The 23983-nt window shown below is 41.5% G+C and overlaps 1 protein-coding gene across 1 annotated transcript; it reads left to right on the plus strand.

The window, feature by feature from the left end:
* Positions 1 to 18940, plus strand: RpL18 (ribosomal protein L18). The gene is made up of 5 exons (XM_067146234.2): positions 1 to 63; positions 185 to 271; positions 394 to 600; positions 12385 to 12508; positions 18747 to 18940. Exons 1-5 carry the CDS (start codon positions 61 to 63, stop codon positions 18890 to 18892), a joined length of 567 nt encoding a protein of 188 aa, XP_067002335.1. The 5' UTR covers positions 1 to 60; the 3' UTR covers positions 18893 to 18940.
* The last annotated feature ends 5043 nt before the right edge of the window (positions 18941 to 23983 follow it).

Here is a 23983-nt window from a genome sequence, read left to right on the forward strand (position 1 = left end):
CTGTGCCTTGATGGTTTGATATAATTTATTCTTTGGAAGCTCTCCTTCCGGTTGGAAAACATGGTAGGTGAAAGTTGATCGTTGTATTTTGATTTTAAATCAACCATCATCTTTGAATGGTAAGTGAATGAACTAAAAATCTCCTAATTTTGATGGTTGTCAATATGTACTTTAATTGTTTCAGGGTATTGACATCAATCATAAGTGGGACCGTAAGGTTCGACGTAAAGAACCTAAATCTCAAGACGTGTACTTACGGCTTCTTGTCAAGGTAAATGTGTGCTTAAGAATTTCATATTTTTTACCCGTTAACATGTAGTTTTTATTTCTTATGTAAAATTTATAATTTTCAGGTATTAATCTTCAAACTCTGTCATTTTTTGTTAATTACAGCTGTATCGGTTCTTGGCCCGACGAACACACTCCAAGTTCAATAAGATTATCCTGAGGAGGCTGTTTATGTCCAAAATTAATCGACCACCTATTTCCATTGCTAGAGTTGTTCGCTTTATGAAGAAACCTGGCCGGGAAAATTTGACTGCTGTTGTTGTTGGAACAGTTACCGATGACCATCGGATTTTCGAGGTTCCGAAATTGACGGTAAGAAGTGCAATATGTTGTAGACTATTATTTTCGTTGGTTTGTATTATTTTGTGACGTGCACTATTCGTCAAGAGGCAACTCTCGGGTGAAATAAGTTCCGATTAGTTTACTAAATAAAAAAAGAGGCTTAACAGTGCACAGATTGAGTGTGCAAGCCCCATGTGCTTCTGTTTTCCTTGATTTTCTCGGATGTTGGCTTAATTTGTTCCTTCTGGTTTCTGCTATCTTCCTGCCGAAACATTTTTAGTAGCAAGACAGACTTGTGATAGAAGTGTTTGGTTTCATTCTTGATCTGTAGGTCGGTAAAACTTTACTTCTCGCAGCCCAACGTTTATAACATTATAGGGAAGTGAAAATAATGTAAATCTTACTTGGAATTCCTTTTAGAGGAGAGATGTGTTCATTGCCATGTCTAGGAACCCACCAGCCCGCCCCGAGAAATATATTTACTTTTATAACCTAATAAAGAACAGTAGCCGCCATCGTCCATGGCTCAAGTAGTTTCTTGCATTCTCATTGGTCATGGTGAACGGAATGTGACGTCATTGCCATCAATGCTGATAAATACATTGCGTTACCAACCCCGGCTGAATAAAAGCACAAACAAAAAAACACCATGTAAAATTACAATGCGGCTTTAACTGTCCGGACCAATGGTCTTGTCCAGGTCTTATCCTAACCGTCCGCACGGCAAGAACCAGTCCAGACCAATCGTGTTTCCACATGAAACTAGAGGCGTAGGGCCGCTTCAAGGCTTCTAACCGTCCAGACCAATGGCCTTGTCCACGGCAAGAATCCTAACCGTCCAGACCAATCGCTTTGTCCACGGCAAGAATCCTAACTGTCCAGACCAATCGTCTTGCCACTAGCTATCGAAGCACCTCACTCATTAGTTCCTCCGTACAGAGGTTGGCAGCTCTGAGCATAGCTTCACAACATCCTTCCCGAGAAGGCCGCGAGCGTGTAAACAAACGACAGTCGTTCCACGCGCAGCTGAATGTAGCGAGTGCTGGGCTGCGAGAAGTAAAGCATTGATCTGTAGGTCTGTCGAACCCTACATGTGCAGTCCTGTTAGTTTTTTCTTTATGTGGTTTATGGCCAATGTCCTAGATTTTTTTTTTTGCTAGGGGCTTTACGTCGCACCGACACAGATAGGTCTTATGGCGACGATGGGATAGGAAAGGCCTAGGAGTTGGAAGGAAGCGGCCGTGGCCTTAATTAAGGTACAGCCCCAGCATTTGCCTGGTGTGAAAATGGGAAACCACGGAAAACCATCTTCAGGGCTGCCGATAGTGGGATTCGAACCTACTATCTCCCGGATGCAAGCTCACAGCCGCGCGCCTCTACGCGCACGGCCAACTCGCCCGGTGTCCTAGATATTAGGCCCCTTTAAACAACAGGCATTATCACCTTTATTTTCAAGCTGCATACATATATAGCTTTTTGGGTAGAAATTCAGTAAGGGTTACATTACATTTATAGCATTCTAAGGATGCAATATGTTGGAAATGTTAAGTAGAATACCTTGTGGAGGAGCGATGTGTTCACTGCGACAGTTAAGAACCCACCCGCCGTCCCCCAGAAGTAGTTTTGCTTTTATAACCTAATAGAAGTTATCACGCGCCATTGTACATCGCCTAACTACGTACCAGCATTTCCATTGGGTGAGACACTGTGGGATATGACGTCACTCGTAGCAATGAAGTAAGTGAATTCCGTTACCAACCCGCGCACAAGAAATACACAACTGCACAATAAATACACAGGTGAATGCAATCTGTAACAATAACAACGGAGTTAGTGACAAAATAATCGACAGTCATTGGCGGGCTGACGTCACCATTGGCTTTGTCACTGACCAATGGCCTAACCAATCCAGACCAATGGCTTTGTCACGCGGGATACTAGAGGCCTAGGGCCGCTTCGCGGCTTCTAACCTGGGGGCTTACGCCCCCAGACCCCCTTTGCTTGATCCAGACCAATGGTCTAACCAGTCCAGACCAATAGCTTTGTGACTGACCAATGGTCTAACCAATCCAGACCAATGGCTTTGTCACTGACCATTGGTCTAACCTATCCAAACCAATAGCTTTGTCACGCGGGATAGTAGAGGCCTAGGGCCGCTTCGCGGCTTCTAACCTGGGGGCTTACGCCCCCAGACCCCCTTTGCTTGATCCAGACCAATGGTCTAACCAATCCAGACCAATGGCTTGGTCACGCGGGATACTAGAAGCCTAGGGCCGCTTCGCGGCTTCTAACCTGGGGGCTTATGCCCCCAGACCCCCTTTGCTTGATCCAGCCCAATGGCCTAACCAATCCAGACCAATGGCTTCGAGGTTCGTAAATTCAAACGTAGCGCCGCTCCACTAGGACTAGTTCTATATATGAACAGTTGGCAGCACTGTCCACCGCACGATCAAGTCCTTCGTGAGAAGCGAGCGAGAGACAAACATATGACGGTGCAATCGTGCCGGGATGCGTAGCGCTAGAAAATGTAACCTGTTCTGAACTTTTGCCGCTTTTTGTTATTTTTTAAACAAATTTGTATTGAAAAAAAGAAGTTGAACATGAAATTAGTGGGAATAAAAGAGGACAAACTGTACTGCAAACGGTGACACTGTTAGGTGGGACACAGGTTTTGAATAATTTGTAATCGTAGAAAAATGTTTTATCATCCGTGAAGTGGCAGAGAGATTCTTCTGCAAAATTGTCAGAAACCCACCATTGTGCCCCAAATATTCTTATACAGAAAAATACAAAATGATACTGTCTGAAAGAACGAAATGCCATTATTTTCTTTGTTCCTATTGGCTGTGATCAGCTGTGGATGTATTCTTTCCTGTCTCTGAGGCTTACCACATTCAGACAGAAATATTGTGTGGTAGTTGCAGTGTTTTCCCAAGAAATTTTATTATTTACTTCTTGCAGCCCAGTACTCGCTACATTAAGCAGCGCGCGGAACGACTGTCGTTTGTTTACACGCTCACGGCCTTCTCGGGAAGGTTGTTGTGAAGCTATGTTCAGAGCGCCAACCTCTGTACTGTGGAACTAATGAGTGAGGTGTTTCGATAGCTGGTGGTGGTGATTATCGTTACACGATTCGTCTGGACTTGCTGTGCGGACGGGTAGGATAGGATCTGGACAAGGATTCTTGCCGTGGACAAGACCATTAGTCTGGACTGTTAGAAGCCACGAAGCAGCCCTAGGCCCCTAGTTTCGTGAGGAAACACGATTGGTCTGGACGGTTAGGATTTTTGCCGTGGACAAGACCATTGGTCTGGTCTGGACGGTTAGAAGCCGCGAAGCGGCCCTAGGCCCATAGTTTCGTGTGGAAACACGATTGGTCTGGACTGGTTCTTTCCGTGCGGACGGTTAGGATAAGACCTGGACGAGACCATTGATCTGGACTGGTTCTTGCCGTTCGGACAGTTCGGATAGGATCTGGACAAGACCATCGGTCCGGACAGTTAAAGCCGCATTGTTATTTTTCATGGTGTTTTGTTTGTGCTTTTATTCAGCCAGGGTTGGCAACGCAATGTATTTATCAGCATTTATAACAATGACGTTACATTCCGTTCACGTTGACCAGTGAGAATGCAAGAAGCAACTTCAGCAACTTCAGCAATTGATGATGGCGGCTACTGCTCTTTATTAGGTTATAAAAGTAAATATACTTTAGGGGTTCCTAGACATGGCAATGAACACATCTCTCCTCTAAAAGGAATTCCAAGTAAGATTTGCATTATTTTCACTTCCTTATTATGTTACAAACGTTGGGCTGTGGGATGTAAAGTTATACCGAAATTTTAGTCAGTCGGGTGGCAGAAATGAATATGAAAGAATTTTCAGTTTATTCCCTTCAGGGCATAATCAGTAATATCACGCAGGTAAACATTAACTGCAAAATTGAGCTATTTTAGTTTTCTTCACGAACAAGACATATCAGTATTTTGAACCTCTAGTGTTCTACTGCTTGTTCATGTAACACCGGGGCTTAGGCCTACCACTCGGTTGCCGTGGACAGTGTGGTTTGCTTTACGCGCTTGGGACATCTTACGGAATCGAGAGCTTGCATGTGATTCCATCTTGAGCCAGACACCGCTTATGCACGACACTGTGATAGTCAAGCTGAACATTTGAACTTGGACGTAATTGATGCAATTATTCTGACAATAATGAAGAGTTATCATTTAAATAAACAGTTTTATAGTATTTACATTTTAATTTGGAGCACCCAATGACTCATTAATATTAGGTAACTAGCACATGTCTAGGTAATGTTAGCCGGGAGTTCTGTAAAAACGACAAGATTGTGCACTCATAAAAAGAGAGAACTCTAGTTGTGATTGAACCCTATATGATAGGCTAATCTCTTGTCACAAAAACTGGCCCGTTGCCGCACTCCCTTTGAGAGGTTCTTTTCTGTGGTCACGGCACATACTGTCCGCACAGCAAGGGAAAAGGTAATTTAGTAGCTGTAACCCATCTTTGCATATACAGGCCAATCCATCACAAAAACAATGGCCCCTATGGGGCCACACTTCGGGTCCAGTAATTCGTGATTATTCTTCATCATCATCATTTCCCTTTATCCAGCTGTAGCCGGGTAGGGGCAAATATGGTTCCTCTCCACTTTCTTCGGTCTTTCCACCACTCCTCCAACAGTGTCCCAGTCCAGGTTTCTTTCTATAATGCTGCGTTGGATGGTATCCTTCCATCTCAATCGTGGTCGTCCACGGCCTCTCCTTCCTTGGATTTGCATTTCTATCACCTTTTTTGGCATTCTTTCGTCGCTCATTCGCTTTATGTGCCCAAACCATCTTAGTCGGCTCTTCTCTATTCTATCATTCTTTTTTTTTTTTTTAATTAAATGAAAATATTTGCTATGCACTACAACTATTTTACTATGGTACCCATGTTTGATGACATAGTTCACAGTTGATACATCCCCTCAGTTTGTTGAAGGTCAGTCATGGTAAAAATAAAGGACGTCACTTGCTAATATCTGTCATTTAAATTTGCATAAACATAAACTAAGCACACCATGAGGATATAAATTCACCATAGAAATCAAAATGAACCATAAAAGAACTGGAAATTGTAAAAGCAAAGCAATGAAACGTGAGAGATCGTTTTTCACGAACCTGCTACGCAGGCGTAGCAGGGGGAGGGGTGATACTCCCACGTGGCGCGTCCCAGGTGGCGGATAGGGGGGTCCTAACCGGCTTGCCGGCGGACTTGAGGGAAATAAAATACCTCTCGCGGACCAAACACACTACCCCCTGCGGGTGGGGGACGCACATGTAGAATACATCCGCGGTATCCCCTGCCTGTCGTAAGAGGCGACTCAAAGGGGCGACCAAGGGCTGATTGAATTAGAACCATGAAACTAATTTTGAATCATACCATCACGCGGGGAACACCATAGGTTGCGTGTACTTGCGAGTAGTACCACGAAATTAGGTACGAAATAGGTTTGTATTTAGTAGCAGTAAAAGCCTGGCCTGGTGGATTCTAGTACCCGTGCGTCGTACCCATGTGAGCAACACCGCGGGTCTGGGCGTAGCCTGTGAGTTGTACCACTATATGAGCAGCACCGTGGGTCTGCGTTGCCTGTGATTAGTACCCACTATGTGAGGAACACCACGGGAATACCGGCGTCCGTGTTTAGTACACCTAGGTGGGGAACCTTCTCGGTTTGCGTTGGCTATGAGTTGCGCCATTGTGTGAGACACACCATAGGTCTGCGTTACTTGTACGTATTGCAATACTTGTGAGTAGTACCATTTTTAGTGGAACACCGTGAGTCTTCGCTACTACTGATTAGTACCCCAACATGACACATACCATGGTTCTATTTTACTCGTGACATGTACCATTCTGTGGGGCCTTAGACGTGGATTTTGCACCCCATTTAGACTCCAAGCATCATTATGCTTTATAAGTTGTTCCTTGGTCGGTAATAATATTATTTTCGATCTGTTTTGAGTCTGATCCACTGTTTTTTTGTTTGTTTGTTGTTTTTGTTTTTTGTTGGGTTCATGTCCATTCATTCGTTCTTCCTGACATATTTTATTTTTATTTTGGTCAGTGGATGCCTTTGAAATTTTTGGTATTTCATTTCGTACCATTAGGGGCCGATGACCTTCGATGTTAGGCCCCTTAAATCAACCAGCATCATCATCATCATCAGAGATCGATTCGATACTACTTGAGCGTCTGAGCAATTTACGAACACAGATGCACATTTGGGAATGGGAAAAGCTTGTGTGAACGATATGAGAAGGAGAGATCCTTCCTCTGTGCTTGTCAGGGACCCACGGTTCCATCCCAAGAAGTTTTATTATTTGCGTAGGAAAATAAAAACTGAAACTACATTATATTGCAAGTTCAACAGTAGCAAGCTTAGGAAGTAGTGTGTTCAAATGGTACTCACAGTTTACTATAGAAGGTTATTTTAACATCCATTGCACATACTGCCGAAGTCGTCTACGAAGCCAGTATACTTGAATTTCCAATCGCTCGCCAGGTTAGTTTCATCGCACTTTGTTCCTATTGGCTGTGATCAGCTGTGTTGGATATAAATATTCATTCTTGTCTCTGAGGGTTACTGCATTCAAACAGAAATGATGTGTGGTAGTTGCAGTGTTTTCCCCAGAAATTTTAGTCAGTCAGGTGCCAGAAATGAATAGCAATTAAAACACACACAAATCCACTTTGAGTATGTGCAAATCATTAGTTATTTAGTTAAGTACACAATACCACACAACGTGCATTAATTATCAAATCTTGAATTTACAGTAATAGTACAGTGATCACGAGCACGTTTTAAAGGTGACCTGTTCAACTGCAGCCGATTATCATCCCTCCTTCATTCAACATAATGCGCACAAGATCTTTCATTAGAAGTACCAACTTTAAAATGTCACCACTTGGGTTAGAGGACATGTTGTCGCTGATTGTGGAAGCGGAATACATAACAATCATTCAGTGTAATAAGCATTTTCACACCTTTTTGAAGATACTGTTCGGAAATCCCTTCCATTCAACCCCTAACAACTTACAGTACCTGTTTGGTGATGAAGAAAATTTTTTCCCCCAATATTTTAACTTAAACATTTGACTATTTTTATACATCATGGTATGCATGTATGCATTTTATTTATTTATTTTAAAACACTACAACGTTGTAGCGTTGTAGTGAAGTTCTGCTGCATAGTATATCGATCTATATGCAAGAATTGTCTCTCTGTTGTGGTTTCTTGCGGGTGTTTGTGGTTTATTTTGATGTGCTAACCTAGTGTTCGTGTTGTGTAGTAATTTATTTGCTGTTATTGGTGTTATATTTGTGAAAGTTTTATGCCCTAAGTGGCAGCCATTTTTGATTTGCTTCAGTGGATCCATAAATAACACTAGATAGAAAGGCAATTTATGGCATAGCCCTAGTGTAGGCACTCCACTCACTCCGCTTGCTGTACACGGAAGCTCGGCGGCCGGTGATGCTGTTTCAATTTTAGTTCACAGGATTGCCGATAGGCGCGCCCATTACGATCTGCGAACTGTTGCCAACTGTTAAGGAAATGTCAAACGGACTGTTGTTGCGAAATTTGTAAGGTTACAAGCACTAAATTACTTTTTTCTTGCCGTGCGGGCAGTATGCGCCGCAGCGATAGTCAAGAGCCTCTCGAAGGGAGTGACAGCTTGGCCTGGATTTGCAATGATAGGTTACAGCTACTGAATTACCTTTTTTTTCCCCCTGCCATGCGGGCAGTATGCGGCACGGCGATAGTTAAGAGCCTCTCGAAGGGAGTGTGGCCCCCGGGCCACTGTCCTCATGGCAGAGCTTGGCCTGGATTTGGAAAGATAGGTTACAGCTACTAAATTACATATTTTTCTTGGCGTGTTTCTTGCTATGTTTTTATTCTGCGCGGGTTGATAACGGAACTAGCGAGTTACGAATTATGGGAATGACGTCATGTCGGCCATACACGGTAAGGAATTGTGACAGACCGAGGCCTTTTGATGCGTTCCGACAGGCTAGGACTGCTCGTTAGTGAGCTAAGTGAGTTAGAGGCGTTATCTGCTACAGGCGAGACCTGTTGTCAGCGCCTCAACGGAAAGAGCTCGCCCCACAGATCAAGCCCCTTGTAAGGAGAGCATGGAGTGGACAAAGGCACTGCTAGGGGCATTTATTGAAATGTACAAAGAGCGGCCGTGTCTCTGACAATTAAAACAGGAGGTGTCGCAATCAAGCGTTCTTCAGTATCCTCCTTTCCTCCTTCTCCAGCTTAGAAGCTACAATAACCACAGTAAATACGCTTTCAACTAGACTGTTCTTCAGTAACAGCTACGCTAAACAAGTATTTTTTTTTACTAGTGGCTTTACGTTGCACCGACACAGATAGATCTTATAGCGACGATGGGATAGGGAAGGTCTAGGAGTTGGAAGGAAGCAGCCATGGCCTTAATTAAGGCACAGCCCATAGCATTTGCCTGGTGTGAAAATGGGAAACCACGGAAAACCATCTTCAGGGCTGCCGACAGTGGATTCGAACCCACTATCTCCCGGATGCAAGCTCACAGCTGCGCGCCCCTAACCCAATGCCCAACTCACCCGTTAAGCAAGTCCTTTATGTATGTCTTGTGTATGTTTGGTATTCAGTCCGAAGGCTGGTTTGATCCTCCACAATTATGCCAACAGCTGTCATAGATAGCCTAGGCATCAATGAAGCGTACGAGGGAAATGAGGAGTGAGATAGCTTCCCGTTGCTTTCCTCGCCGAGCCAGAAGTTGCTCGCATATCAGTCTGCCAAGCCCACTGAAATGCACGCACCAGCTGACCCTATGAATGATATTTTCATATCATTCATAACAGGGATTGGCTGCATAAGGAATGGTATTACTAGCATTGCTCGTACCTCAGTTACTTTCATATTGTCAAAGCCAAGGATAAGACTGGGAAGGATCAAACATTTAACGTAATAATGAGAAAAATCCATACATGCTTACCGTTTGTTATTTTTCTAATTGCTTGACATCGCACCGACACAGGTAGGTCTTATGGCGATGATAGGATAGGAAAGGCGGAGTTCGAAGCAAGTGGCTGTGGCCTAAATTAAGGTACAGTCCCAGCATTTGCCTGGTGTGAAAATGGGAAACCACGGAAAACCATATTGAGGGCTGCTGGCAGTGGGATTCGAACCCGCTATCTCCCGGACGCAAGGTCACAGCCGCGCGCCACTGACCGCACAGCCAACTCGCCCGGTACATGCTTACCTAACAGCATATCATAATCGCTGTGGTCCATTCGCGAATAATTCTTGTAATCGTCCGGTTCATTTTCTCTCAGGTGTTGTATCAGACTCGTGTGACTAAAGCTATCTCGCTCTCCTATCCATGATTTCATCCACTTCAATCGATTTTTTTTGTTTGCATGATTTAACATATAGCAAAATGCACATTCCAACAGCCGCAACATTTTTTTTCCTTTGGACACTGTCTGCTTTGATGTCCATCGCACAGTTCTGAGTACGGCAGACCCGACCGGCAAGGATTTCAAACTAGTTTGAAAGGCCAACGGATGAGGCTTGGCCTGCCGAGAACAAAGGGATCATTCCATTAACGAGAGGGTCTGGAATTTTGACAGATTATGTTGCAGAACACGACAGGCTTGGTGTCACAGTTGATGGCGAGCAGCAGGCCGGGTCTCTGAAGGTCACGCCTGGCAGGCGGTCTGTTGGATCTGCTCCCAAAGGCGAGGCCTGCGAAAAAATCTGTCCGTGTATGGCCAGCTAATGGCCGTGTTCGTATCTGGCTGGTTAATGGTCGGTGGCGCGTGAAAACTTCCGTTGTGTTATAAAAGTAAATAAACCTTTTTGGGCGGGGTTGGTGGGTCCCTGGCATTGGTAATGAACACCTCTCTTCTAAGAGGACTTTAAGGTACAATTCATATATATTTCTTTGTGAAGTTGTGTGTTATATACTGGAGTGCCTACATTAAGGCGCTACCCATCTATGACCTATTGTAAGTAAACCATCTTTAAAACAGGCAAATCAGCAGTGTCTGTACTCCAGTGGAGCGGCTGTGAATAGTGTCTGTTCTCCATATTAGGGGCAGCCTAAATATCACCTGGCAGTAGGTATAAAATGCCCTCAACGATAGGCTAAGCAACGAGGTGATTGAGGTATTCTTCGTCGCATCTATGGCTATGTCTTCTCGAAATTTGGAACATGCTAGGGCTTTCCCCCAAAGCGACATGCACAACTTGTGCTCGAGTGACGTGAGAAATATGCAAGGGTTACCTTCCCATGGATGGGGTAGGTTAAAGAAGTTAGACCAACAGGAGCAATTAAGAGTAAGATTTGCTACACTAAATATTGGAACGTTGACTGGCCGACATCGTGAGCTAGCAGAAATGTTCAACAGGCATGTTGATGTTGCCTGCATACAGGAGACCAAGTGGAGAGGTTCCAACGCAAAAGAAATTGGAGATGACTACAGACTCATCTATCATGGCACCAGCACATCGGTGTGGCAACAATAGTGGTTGGCCTACGCTACCGCAACATCTCAAGTGTCATCAGAGTGTCGGATAGGCTCTTGCCTGTCAAGATTGGTTTAGCATCAATGACTGCCCATATCATATCTTGCTATGCTCCTCAAACTGGATGCACAGAAGATAGGATTAGTTCTGGAAGAATTTGGAACAATTCCTCCAGATGAGTTCATTTTCCTTGGGCGGGGGGCTTAAATGGCCATGTCGGATCTCGAGATGGATATGGGTGATGTTATGGAGGATATGGTGTTGACACGCGAAACATTGAGGGGTGTCGTATACCTGATTGTGCAGAGGCTCATAACCTAGTTGTGACCAACACATATTTCAAGAAAAGGATTACACATCTAACTACAAATACCAGTGGAGGTCATGCAACTCAGATCGATTACTGGATGGTTCGACAACAAGATCTGAAGATGGTAATGGATACCAAAGTGATCCCATATAACAGCATTGCCCCCCCAACACCGCTTGCTTGTTCTGGATATTCAAAAAGCTGTCAAACGTCCTAAGACACCTAAAACTGGACCTGAGCATATCAAGTGGTGGAAAATGAATGTACACTAATCAGAGGATAAATGGAAGAGGTTCGGCACTTTGAAGAATGAAGGCATCGGCAAAGTGGCCACGAAGGGCGTGAAAATGAAAGCCTTCCAGGCCTCGCAAAGAAATACCACCAGGGTCAGAAGAGAATGACAGTTAAGAGAGGTCGGATAAGAAAGATGAAAGCGAGGAACCTGGCACAAAGGGAAACAATGCTAGACTCAGCCAGGGGAACCATGATCTTCAACCCACGCACTTAGTGCCTCTTTTAGTAACCTTTTATGAAACGTAGCCAATGCCGGTACCGTGGATTTCTACTGCCACCACCCACAGAGGTAAAAGCTACGTCGATTGGCAGAGGCAATAAATGCGGGCATTGTTTTCAAAAGACATCGTGGAAAAGATTAATCTCTTCTTCAGGAACCTCTGTAGTAGACTTCTAGTCCTGATTTTATCCCCTCTGGTCTTCTGGATTATTGTGCGATCTTATTTCTACTACTGTATCAAGTCTTGAGTTATTCAGTGATAGTTTACAGCACTAGAAACTAAGAGTGAAAAGGACACTGTAATTCCTTACTATAGTGATTGGCACTCAAAAGAAGTTTGAAGTTAATGACATTGGCTGGGAAATAGATGATTTTCATCCTGTAAATTCACTGTTTTGATTGTATGTTTTCAGATTTGCGCACTGCGTGTGACGGAGAGAGCCCGAGCCCGCATCCTGAAGGCAGGTGGAGAAATAATCACTTTTGACCAGCTGGCTCTTAAGGCTCCTACTGGCAAGAAGACTGTTCTCATTCAGAGTAAGTAGAGCATTCATATATTGTAAATAAGTCAGCTTTCATTTTCATTTCTGGTGGTAGCAGAGTTGAACATGTGAGAAAGCTATAGAAATGGGGCAGTTCTAGTTGGCTTCGATAGCCTGTGTTGTGAGCTGAATGTAGCTCTGTGGGTGGTGGTCTTATTCAGACCCCTGCTATGCTTCATCTGTGAATATTTCCATGGTTGGAGATAGTTCTATACCGTGTCCTAAGGGTTTTTATTGAATGCCAAGATTTGGGTGGGGTATGGTTTGACTTGAGACACTTGTGCATATTTGTCGTATTAATAATGGCTTTTTTAATGGGAGTTGTGTACGTCAGGAACGGGAAACAGGATAAGAAATTGCTAAGAATGAATACATTATCAGACCAGGATGACCTTTTCTACAGGTTTACTCTCTTTCAGGCTTGTTCAGACATCTTTGTTGTAGGATGTGAGTGAAGTATGTTCACGTACTCCCAGGCCATGCGATGCACTGTATATATAATGAAATGATGGATACTATCTTTTTTTATTGAAAAATGTTTGTATTGGAATATTAGCCAACAATTTTATGTTTACTGGTAGTTCAATTGTTAGCATTGCAGTTGCTTTAAAGGAAAGGCAAAGGTCTATAATCTAAGAGGACGATGTGGATTATATGAAGAAAAAAAACAAGAGAATGAAAATAAACTTCTGGGAATTTTGCAGACATAACATTTTGGTGCTCAGCAGTGGCAAAATTTGGACTAGAAAGATGAAAGGGGTTATGGACCTTCGCCTTCCAAGCTCCCGCTGCTCAGCTCAAAGGCCTGCAGATTACAAGGTGACACATGGTCAGTGTGACTAATCCTCTCGGCCGTTATTCCTGGCTCTCTAGACCAGGGTCGCCATCTCACCATTCGCGGGCTCCTCAGTTAAAGGTAATCGTAGGCTGAGTGGACCTGGAACCAGCCTGCATATTCAGGTAAAATTGCCTGACCTGGCTGGGAATCGAACCAGCTTCAAGCATTATCAGTATGCAAGTTAAAAATCTTGAAACTTTACATTGTTTCACCAGGGAAACTTGGTCAGTTTCCCATGAAAACTTCTTTCAGTTCAGCAACTTTGGCTCTCTTCGAAAAATCTGATAACGCCAAGTGACCACAAGTAGTTTTTAATTCTCTAATCTAATAAAATAAAGCGCATTAGATACAAAAGTGCCCGATGTGTAGGATGCTAATTAGTTTATAATATCACCTATTCAATAAATTAAAATTTTAAGCAATTAAGAATTTATCTTTAAATTTCCATATGTGACATGTTTCGCCTTTCATTGAAGGCATCAGTCACAGTACTACCTCAAGGCATAAATCAGGTACCTGATTTGTAATTAAATTGTACTTACTAAGAAATAATGTTGACATATTGCAGTAGGGATAGTCAGTGAGAAGAACAGTGTTCATTGATAATACGGATATCTGCCGTTGGCTGTAAATTACCAGTTGTGAAGGATAACAGCTTCAGAATGTTAGGGTTTGTCTTACAAAGGCTTAACATATTTACATAGGGACAGTCTAAGGGAAAGATAAGTGACTGGCACCAATAGGTAAGACCACATGGTATTTAACAGTGTCCAGCAGCAGTGGTCCGTATGAAATATTGAAGTTGCACTATCTGAAATGTTAGGAGAATGTTATTAAAATTTCAATTAGAGAAACAATGTTCATTAATAATGTGGAGTTAAAAAGGATTATATTAACATATTTACATGGGGGCAGTCCAAGGTAAAGGATACTGTAGTCAGCACCAGTGCGTAAAACCACAGGGCATTTTAACAGTGTCCATCAATGGTGGTCTGACATGAATCATTGACGCTATTCTATTAGAAAATTTAGGAAATTATAAAGCTTATTTATATATTTACATGAAAGCAGTTTGGGGAGAAAGGTTACAAAATGTCTGGCACCAACGTGCACAATAATAATTACTGCCATTGGTTGATGATCACAGTATTGACAAGGCAACTACACAGTAATATGTAGCAGTGGTTTGACTTCAGTTCATATTTATTTGGAATGCTGGGAAAAATATTCCAACGTTTTTTGTGATATCCAAATGAGGCTCCATTAGGAGAGTAGCCATACTGAAAGCTGTCTGGTTGAAGTCTCGGGTTCGTGAATGTGGCTCCATAAGCAACTGTGAATTTGGCTGGCGTGGAAGGAAATTTGATTGGGTGTCATAATATTTAGGCATAATTTCGGTGTAGTTGAAAAGAAGTCGTTAAGTACATGGTGCATTGTGAATGGCAACAGTGACGGCCGTTATTTATTGTTAATGGTATTTTGATGGAGCACGTTGCAGGGTTGGAATCACCCTCGTATTGAGTTTTATAATTTATTTATAACTTTGAATGCTATGTGAAAAATACCAGCGTGAGAATGGTTGGCAAGACTTTAAACGGAGGTATTGTCGTAATTGAAAACTTGAAGAACATCGGGACAAAGTTTTTGTTTTGTGATGCTGGCCTAGTGAAATAGAATGGAGTTTATATTTGGTGTAATCTGCAGTGGAGGGATCAAATGTGAAAGTACACTATGACTGAGTTGGAGTGTCACAGCTAGGATGAGTCATCTTCAGTTCTGTCTGTTTAAGTGGAGCTGTAGTGGCACGCCACGTTGTTGCCGGTGCATGCTAGCGTGTTGTTAGAAGGAGTGGAAGTTATCCGATATACTGCTGAGAAGCTACTTGCTCGGGGTAAGTGTTGACTTAACGACCTTTCTTTTCAACTACACCGAAATTATGTGTAAACATTACGGCACCCAATCAAATTTCCTTCCACGCCAGCCAAATTCACCGTTGCAAATGGAGCCTTATTCACAAATCCGGGACTTGCAGACAGCTTTCAGTATGACTGCTCTCCTCCTAATGGAGCCTCATTTGGATATCTCAAAAAAACGGAATATTTTCCTAGCATTCCAAATAATTATGAACTGAGCTCAAACAACTGCTACATATTATTGTCTAGTTGCCTTGTCAATACTGTGATCATCAACCAACGGCAGAAATTAATGTTGTGCACAGTGGTGCCAGACATTTTGTATCCTTTCTCCCCAAACTGCTTCCATGTAAATATATAAGCTTTGTAATTTCCAAAATTTTCTAATAGAATAGTCAATGATTCATGTCAGACCACCACTGATGGACACTGTTAAAATGCCCTGTGGTTTTATGCATTGGTGCTGACTACAGTATTCTTTACCTTAGACTGCCCCCGTGTAAATGTGTTAATACAGGGTCTTCATTTATGTTTGGCAGGGACTTTCTCGCTCGACCTTGGTCGCCAGTGACGGTTCAGTTGCCGGCTACCGCGCGTGCGTATGTACGGAAGAATACGGTGCTCAAAATCATTATCATGAATTTTACTCACCATGTTTACAGTTTATACTAAAAAATCACTATCATGCATTTTACTCACCATTTTTATAGTTTATGCTGAAGATGCTCCCCAAGCGCTGCCAAAATAATCGGCATCTCCTAATAAAGTTTTCGGTTACCCTACCAAGTTCTTCAGCACTGATGGATGCAATCGCAACTCTTATATGGTCTTTTAAGTTCATCTAGTGTGTGAGGGTTGTTCCCATAAACTACATTATTTAACATTCCCCACAAATAAAAATCATGCCGTTAAATCTGGGCTACGAGGGGGCCACAGATTTTTATTGATGATCTTCGTACCAGACACTCTTCAGTAAGGAGATAACGACCTTTACGTCTGTTTTTATTGTTTACTGAACCTGTAGGTTTGAATCTCGTGGCCAGTTGTTTTATTGTCCGATTGATAGGAATTGGTCCCCCTGGAAATTTCTCTCGAAACTTTTGTCTTGTCCTAGCGCACAATTTTCTGCACTTAATGTAAGTATTGTACAGATATACACGTTCACGTAACAAATATTTCACATACATTAGAGCATTATAAACAATCACAATAAAACACTATAGAATACGACATACAGTACGCAGTAGCTTCATTGAACACCATACTATCTCAGAGCTCAGCTCTCAGCAACTGCAGAAGTGCCGGAAACCGCGCGCCAGTGGCCAGTAATCGGCGGCCAAGTTCGTGCGATAAAGTCCCTGCCAAGCATAAATAAAGACCCTGTATAATCCTTTTTAACTCATTATTAATGAACATTGTTTTTCTCATTGAAATTTTAGTAACATTTGCCTAACATTTCTGATAGTGTAACGTCAATATTTCATACGGACCACTGCTGCTGGACACTGTTAAATACCCTGTGGTCTTACCTGTTGGTGCCAGTCACTTATCTTTCCCTTAGACTGTCCCCATGTAAATATGTTAACCTTTATAAGACATACCCTAACATTTTGACACTGTTATCCTTCACAACTGGTAATTTACAGCCAACGGCTGATATGTTGAAATCCATATTATCAATGAACATTGTTCATCTCATTGACTACCCCTACTGCAATATGTCAACATTATTTCTTAGTAAGTACAATTTAATTACAAATCAGGTACCTGATTTATGCCGTAAAGAGGTAGTACTGTAACGCCTTCAATGAAAGGCGAAACGTGTCTCATATGAAAGTGAAGATGAATTCCTAATTGTTTAAAATTTTAATGTATTGAATAGGTGATATTATAAATTTTTTTCTTTTGCTCTTTGCTTTACGTCGCATCGACACAGATAGGTCTTATGGCGATGATGGGACAGGAAAGGCCTGGGAGTTGGAAGAAAGCGGCCGTGGCCTTAACTAAGGTACAGCCCCAGCATTTGCTTGGTGTGAAAATGGGAAACCACAGAAATCCATCTTCAGGGCTGCCGACAGTGGGGTTCGAACCCACTATCTCCCGGATGCAAGCTCACAGCTGCACGGCCATCTCGCCCGGTATATTATAAACTAATTAACATCCTACATGTAGTATCTTCAATACGGATCCATAATGATATTTATCACTTGCAAAGTGCCCGATGGCAAAATCCTTTCTTTAACCCATCCGCTTACTTTATAAACGTCAGTTCCGGATCTTTAAATTACCATTTAAATGCTGGTGTTCATAAGGTCCATGCAAGACTGCGCTTAAATGATATCACTGCAACTACTGGCTCAAATGTCACACTTTCATAGAAATACTGAAAACTAATATATTTCAATTGAATGTGCTACATTACAGTGAAAAAACTATGCACTAGAAACTCACCTGGTAAATCTTACAGTGCGTCGGAACATTTACGTTCGTAATATTTACATCTGCTTCTTGATTCCTATTACTACCACTAACTTCACTCAGCACAGATAACGTATCCACATCACTAGATTCACAGGTAGAACTTTCCGATATATTATAATCTTCTTCACAATCACTATTCAGTAAAATATCCACGACTTCTCGCTCGGTAATAGTCTCGCGCATGCTCATCTTTACTCACTGAACACCCGTGACATCAGCTGAATGCTATGCGATTAATCGCCTAAACATGACTCAAATACAGTGGAAGATACTTCCTTCAGATATAAAGAATGATTATAATGCCATCTGTTGAGTTTTTAACGTACTACCTTCACTTTACCATTGATAAAGCAGGACGCTGCATTACCCCCCTAGATTCAACGGTTCGGTAAGCCGGGCATAGGCTGGCGCATCCTGTCGATTCGACGGTTAGGTAAGCCGGTGGGTTAATCTTCCATTGTAATTTGGTCACCGGTATACTGTTCAGAGCCAGTTTCTGGAAATCTTGTACTGCATTTATGAAAAACGCTTGATTGAGGATTTAGCGTTGATGGAACTGAAATTTCTGGTCGTTTGATCCGGGAAATTGTTACTTCTAGGAACAGATAATGCAGGATTTTTACGTGATTTAATTAGGATGCTCACGGGCCACGTAGTTTGAACAAATGAAATATCCGGGGAAACTTATTTTCCGGGAATGTATAATCAATGTTCTACTGTAATTCCTCACTCTGTTATTAGATTGTGAGGAAGTTGCTCAGTGTGTGGTATGTTTCATTTTGTGCCTAGACCACTTCCATCTTGTATCTTCTGCCTTGGTTGTCCCTCATTCTTGGAGGTTTAGAACTTTTATGTGTGAATGTTTAATGTGGTTTTTTTTACTTCATGCAGCTTTTTGTGTGTCAGGACTTTGAAGTCATACAGGAATTGTTGAGTTGTACTTACAGATAATAATTACAAATTATGGTAAGTGATGTGTGACACGTCATTGTGTGTTGCAGGTCGCCGCAATGCTCGCGAGGCAGTGAAGCACTTTGGTCTGGCTCCAGGTGTTCCTCACAGCCACACTAAGCCTTATGTGCGCTCTAAGGGACGCAAATTTGAGCGTGCTCGAGGTAGAAGGCGTAGTTGCGGCTATAAGAAGTAATCTGTAACATTTGATATTCCACAATAAAATATATGGTTGGTATCTATATTATTTGCATTTCTTTTATCTATCATTCACCAGTTGTACCACCTCTTAAAACAACCACCACCACCACCGCTGCCTCACTCGTTCGTTCCTTGTTTTCCATCTTTAGACTTCTGGGACTGAGCAAGTGTCTGTGCGGTTTGGGTCATATAGCTATCAGCCTGCATTCGAACCCCACTGTCGGCAGCCCTGAAGTTGGTTTTCTGTGGTTTCCCCATTTTCACACTAGGCGAATGCTGGGGCTGTACCCTAATTAAGGCCATAGCCACAAGACCTATCTATGTCAGTGTGATGTAAAGCCAATTGTACAAAAAAAAAAAAAGACACTTCTGGAACTCATGCCCAAAATATTTACATTCTGAGTATCTGAAATGAATGGGCACATACGAGTATTATGCAATTTGATTCTACTTTGTAAATAATTATCAGTTTATATAACAGGTCAGCATGCATGTTTTTGTTTTATGTTGCCTGCACATTTCATGGTGTGTAGATTGAGGTTCTTCTCTATTTTCCTTGGAGTTTAAATTTACTTGTAATCGGCTTTTTGAGTATCTGTGCATGCAACATTGGTAACATTCTTTTTCCTGCTACAGTAAAATGTCATTGCAACAAACACTAGTTTAACGAAATGTTCAGAATAGCAAAATTATTTTTACACCCTTTCCTTTTTCCCTATTTAACCTGTATTAAAATGTTTCATTGTAATGAATTTCGAACTTTCAGTATAACGAATCAAAATGTAGCCTTTTTCTTTAAAATATAATTGAAATTCATCCTGTTTTAATTGCCAGGTATTTCGCACATGTCTATACAGCTAATACAAGACGGCACACTGATTTTACACGACCTGTGATTCGTACCTCTATATGAGTGACACCATGGTTCTGCCTTGCCTACGCTTTGTACCCACTGTACCAGACCCCACCCCCGCGTAACTCCCCAGTAACCAAAAAATATGCAGAATATAATAGGCGAGCACAAAACCATGGACCGTGACTCGGAAAGGCCGAAAAACCAAGACCCTGAGCTGGAAATTGGGCTCTTAAAATAGTACTAATAAGAGTCCAAATGAGACTCGAATGAAGTGCAAATGTACAAACAACAAGGTTTATTCAGTCAAAGAAAATCAAATTAAAAAGGACTGAATTAAATTGAAACAAGAATAGAAATTTGGGGCAAATACATACGTAACTCACTCATCGATCTTTGGGTAGTACCTGCCAGCATTCTCCCGTGAACATTCCAACATGTTTTAAATTGTATTTTTTAAAAAACTTTTGCAATGCAATTACGCTGAGGGTTAGAACATTATTAAAATCAAGGACAATTTCATTGTAAATTACAGAACACATCAACAAAGGTCGCACTTCCCTGCGGATATGTCATTTCTCAAGAACATACAATTTCATCCACCTGCACACATCATATTTTTTCAACAATCCCCTCCCTGTCATCTGCCCATGCACCAAGGATCAAGCAAAAGTAATATTTGTTCCGAGAGCTCAAGGGGTAAACGAGCTCGTTCAGCAAAGACAAAACAAAATAAATGACTTGAGGTCAAAACTGTGCGAACTACATAGGGTCTGAAGAAATTAAACATGCTGACAGTGAAAATGAATAATAAGGGGCCAACGCAGGCACGAAACTACAATACTCGAACGGGCATCCGAACGCAGATAAAATGGAAATGAATAATCGAAACAGGCAATCAATATGAAACGTCCTCCAACACACACACTCATCCACACCGATCTTTGGGTAGTACCTGCCAGCATTCTCCCATGAACATTCCAACATGTTTTAAATTGTATTTTTTAAAAACTTTTGCAATGCAATTACGCTGAGGGTTAGAACATTATTAAAATCGAGGACAATTTCATTGTAAATTACAGAACACATCAACAAAGGACCATTTCGGTACTGATATGCAAATATTAGACAGGGTACACAGATACAACAGCAACATAATCTTGTAAATATAGTCACCCCAAGGTTTACACAGATGGACACAGGAACGTGCGCCATGAAGAATACGGTAGCAAGACCGTGCAATACAACGCACCAAGGAATTTCCATCACGACCACGATTCGTACAAGGCAAGACTATTCTTGCAATGACATGAACGGCAGTCACAATCTGATGGTTAAAGCAAGTGAGAGGCTGACACAAATATACAGTATATGCTGGACTATCTCATAAAAGGCATATCAACCAAGTACCAAAACTCACACATACACACAGTCCGTTCATTCAACGAGTAAACATTGCATATCGAAAATAAAGAAAAAAGCCCAATATTAAATACCGAAAATAAAGAAAACAGCCCAATATTAAATACAAGATAACTTACTAATACCTAGAGCTATCAAGGACTCAGAAACAGGAAAATGAAGGTAGTTACAAATGAAATTAAAATGTTTAAAAATGTTCTGAAATGAAATGTCGTATGGGTTTTAGTGCCGGGATATCCCAGGACGGGTTCGGCTCGCCAGGTGCAGGTCTTTCTATTTGACGCCTTTAGGCGACCTGCACGTCATGAGGAGGATGAAATGATGATGAAGACAACACATACACCCAGCCCCCGTGCCACTGGAATTAACCAATTAAGGTTAAAATCCCCGACCCGGCCGGGAATCGAACCCGGGACCCTCTGATCCGAAGGCCAGTATGCTGCCCATTCAGCCAACGAGTCGGTTCTTATAAGTCAAAAACGCTGCTCCAATGTGCAGAGAAGCAATTTTTTTAGTCCCCAAAATAACCACCAGAACAGTCAACGAGTTAAAAGATTCCAAGGTAGCAGGAAGTGTGGCCTTCAGCGATGAACACCGGATGTCCGCCACCTCACACACTCAAGGTACTATTAAACTCATATCAAGACGCCATTACAGTAATACTTTGTTCAGAATAAACTGAACTGACATGTTTACACGATAATAGCCAATGCAAAGTGGCTCACCACTATGTGAGAAACTCCACGGGATAGTTGCGGGTCCCTGTGGTTCGTCCACTTATGTGAGGAACGTCATAGGTTTGCATTGCCTGTAAATAGTGCCGCAATGTGCGAAACACCCTAGGTCTGTTTTACATGTGCGCATAATGTGTGGAATACCGCAAGTCTACGCTGCTTTTGATTAGTACCGCAACATGACAAATAGCATGGTTCTACTTTCTTAGCGATTAATACCATTATGAGGGGACGATGACCTGGATTTTGGACGAATTTCGACTAAAAGCATTATTGATTCAGTATTGTGCTTTAGAAGCAGTCCCTTTGTCAGTAATACCATTGTTTAACGCTAGTTTTTGGGAATGTGGGGCACTGCGGGTCGGATCCACTGATTGTTTTAACTTCATATCCATCCTTTCATTCTTCGTCCTCACGTTTTCGAATTCTGGTCAGTGGAGGATTATGAATTTTCAAATTGTCATAACATTTCGTCTCATTTCATACAATTAGGGGCCGATGACCTAGATGTTAGGCCCCTTTAAACAAGCATCATGTACCAAAGCCTCAAGCATTACTAGTAATCATCCTCAAAATATGTTGAAATTTTCGATATTGTACCTACAATTGTTTTTGTGTAGTAACATTGTAAATGTAAAATAGTGCACTATTTAGATGAAGAGATTTAAAAAGGCTGGGCTGGAGGTTTAAATCACCCGCTGAGGAGTTGGTAGTCAGCGTGTTAAGATGTATGATACTAATTTGATTTAATTAAAGTTACGACTTACTTGATCAAGGAGAACATTCAGGCAAAAAATGAACCTGCAGTAGTCACAAACTCAAACCTTATGTAGATTGAGAGGGTGTTGATTTTTATGGACTCGTGAAAGGGTTATATTAACACAGCTTGCAACATATAGAGACCGAAAGAAAATATAAAACCTGATCAAAAACAACTGTTTCATTTCCAGTCACATTATTTTGTTTCCTCTTAAAGGAGAACACAACACAAAAACACATATTTCGTTGTTCATTGCTAAATATGTATTATGGGAATGTAATAACAATGCCGTTAATCCAGTCCAACCATTCTCAAGTTACGTGCGGAAGTAGTAACTGGTTGTGAAGTCACTGCGCTGTAGAGTTTATCGGGCAGCCTTGACGCTAGGAGTAAACTCGCGCAGTCTTTTCCTGCACTCCATCTGCTACTGCCGTGTTCTTCTGTTGCCAGTGTTAGTGGGCTTATTTTTATTTATAATGGATGTAAATATCATTCGCCCTTATCAGTATGAACCAGAACGAACGACGTTTGCCGATATCCATTCAGATTACATAAAATCAGCTTCATGGTCCGTATCGCACTTCAATAGATTCACAATTAAGTATTTATTTATTTTCCACCTAGTCGATACAATGATTGCTTAAGGCAATTTTTAATGGTCAAAAGTGGTACATGTTTCGTATATTATCAACATCTTCAGCCACATAACACTGTTTAGATGAAAAATATATAAAATTGACAAAGTAATGCTTTAGAGGAAGTGACCTTAAAATTAACATAAGATTGACAAGATTAAAACAAACAAATAACTCAAGAGAAAATATATAAATTATTTCTACAATAGAAAGCAGTCGTCAAGGAAACACTTGTACAATATTCCATAGAGAAATTGTCCTAATAAATATTCTTTTCTTAATAATTCATGAAAAAAGATCAATTGATAAATTAATAATTATACAATTTATAAGTAATTATCGAAATGAAGAAATCCTGATATCACAGTGCGGCTCTTATTATTAACATAGATGAAAATATAACTACTAATGTAGTAATGTAATGTATTAAGAAAAGAATATTTATTAGGACAATTTCTCTATGGAATATTGTACAAGTGTTTCCTTGACGACTGCTTTCTATTGTAGAAATAATTTATATATTTTCTCTTGAGTTATTTGTTTGTTTTAATCTTGTCAATCTTATGTTAATTTTAAGGTCACTTCCTCTAAAGCATTACTTTGTCAATTTTATATATTTTTCATCTAAACAGTGTTATGTGGCTGAAGATGTTGATAATATACGAAACATGTACCACTTTTG

The sequence above is a fragment of the Anabrus simplex genome, chromosome 1, assembly GCF_040414725.1.
Source record: "Anabrus simplex isolate iqAnaSimp1 chromosome 1, ASM4041472v1, whole genome shotgun sequence".
NCBI classification, from domain to species: Eukaryota; Metazoa; Arthropoda; class Insecta; order Orthoptera; family Tettigoniidae; genus Anabrus; species Anabrus simplex.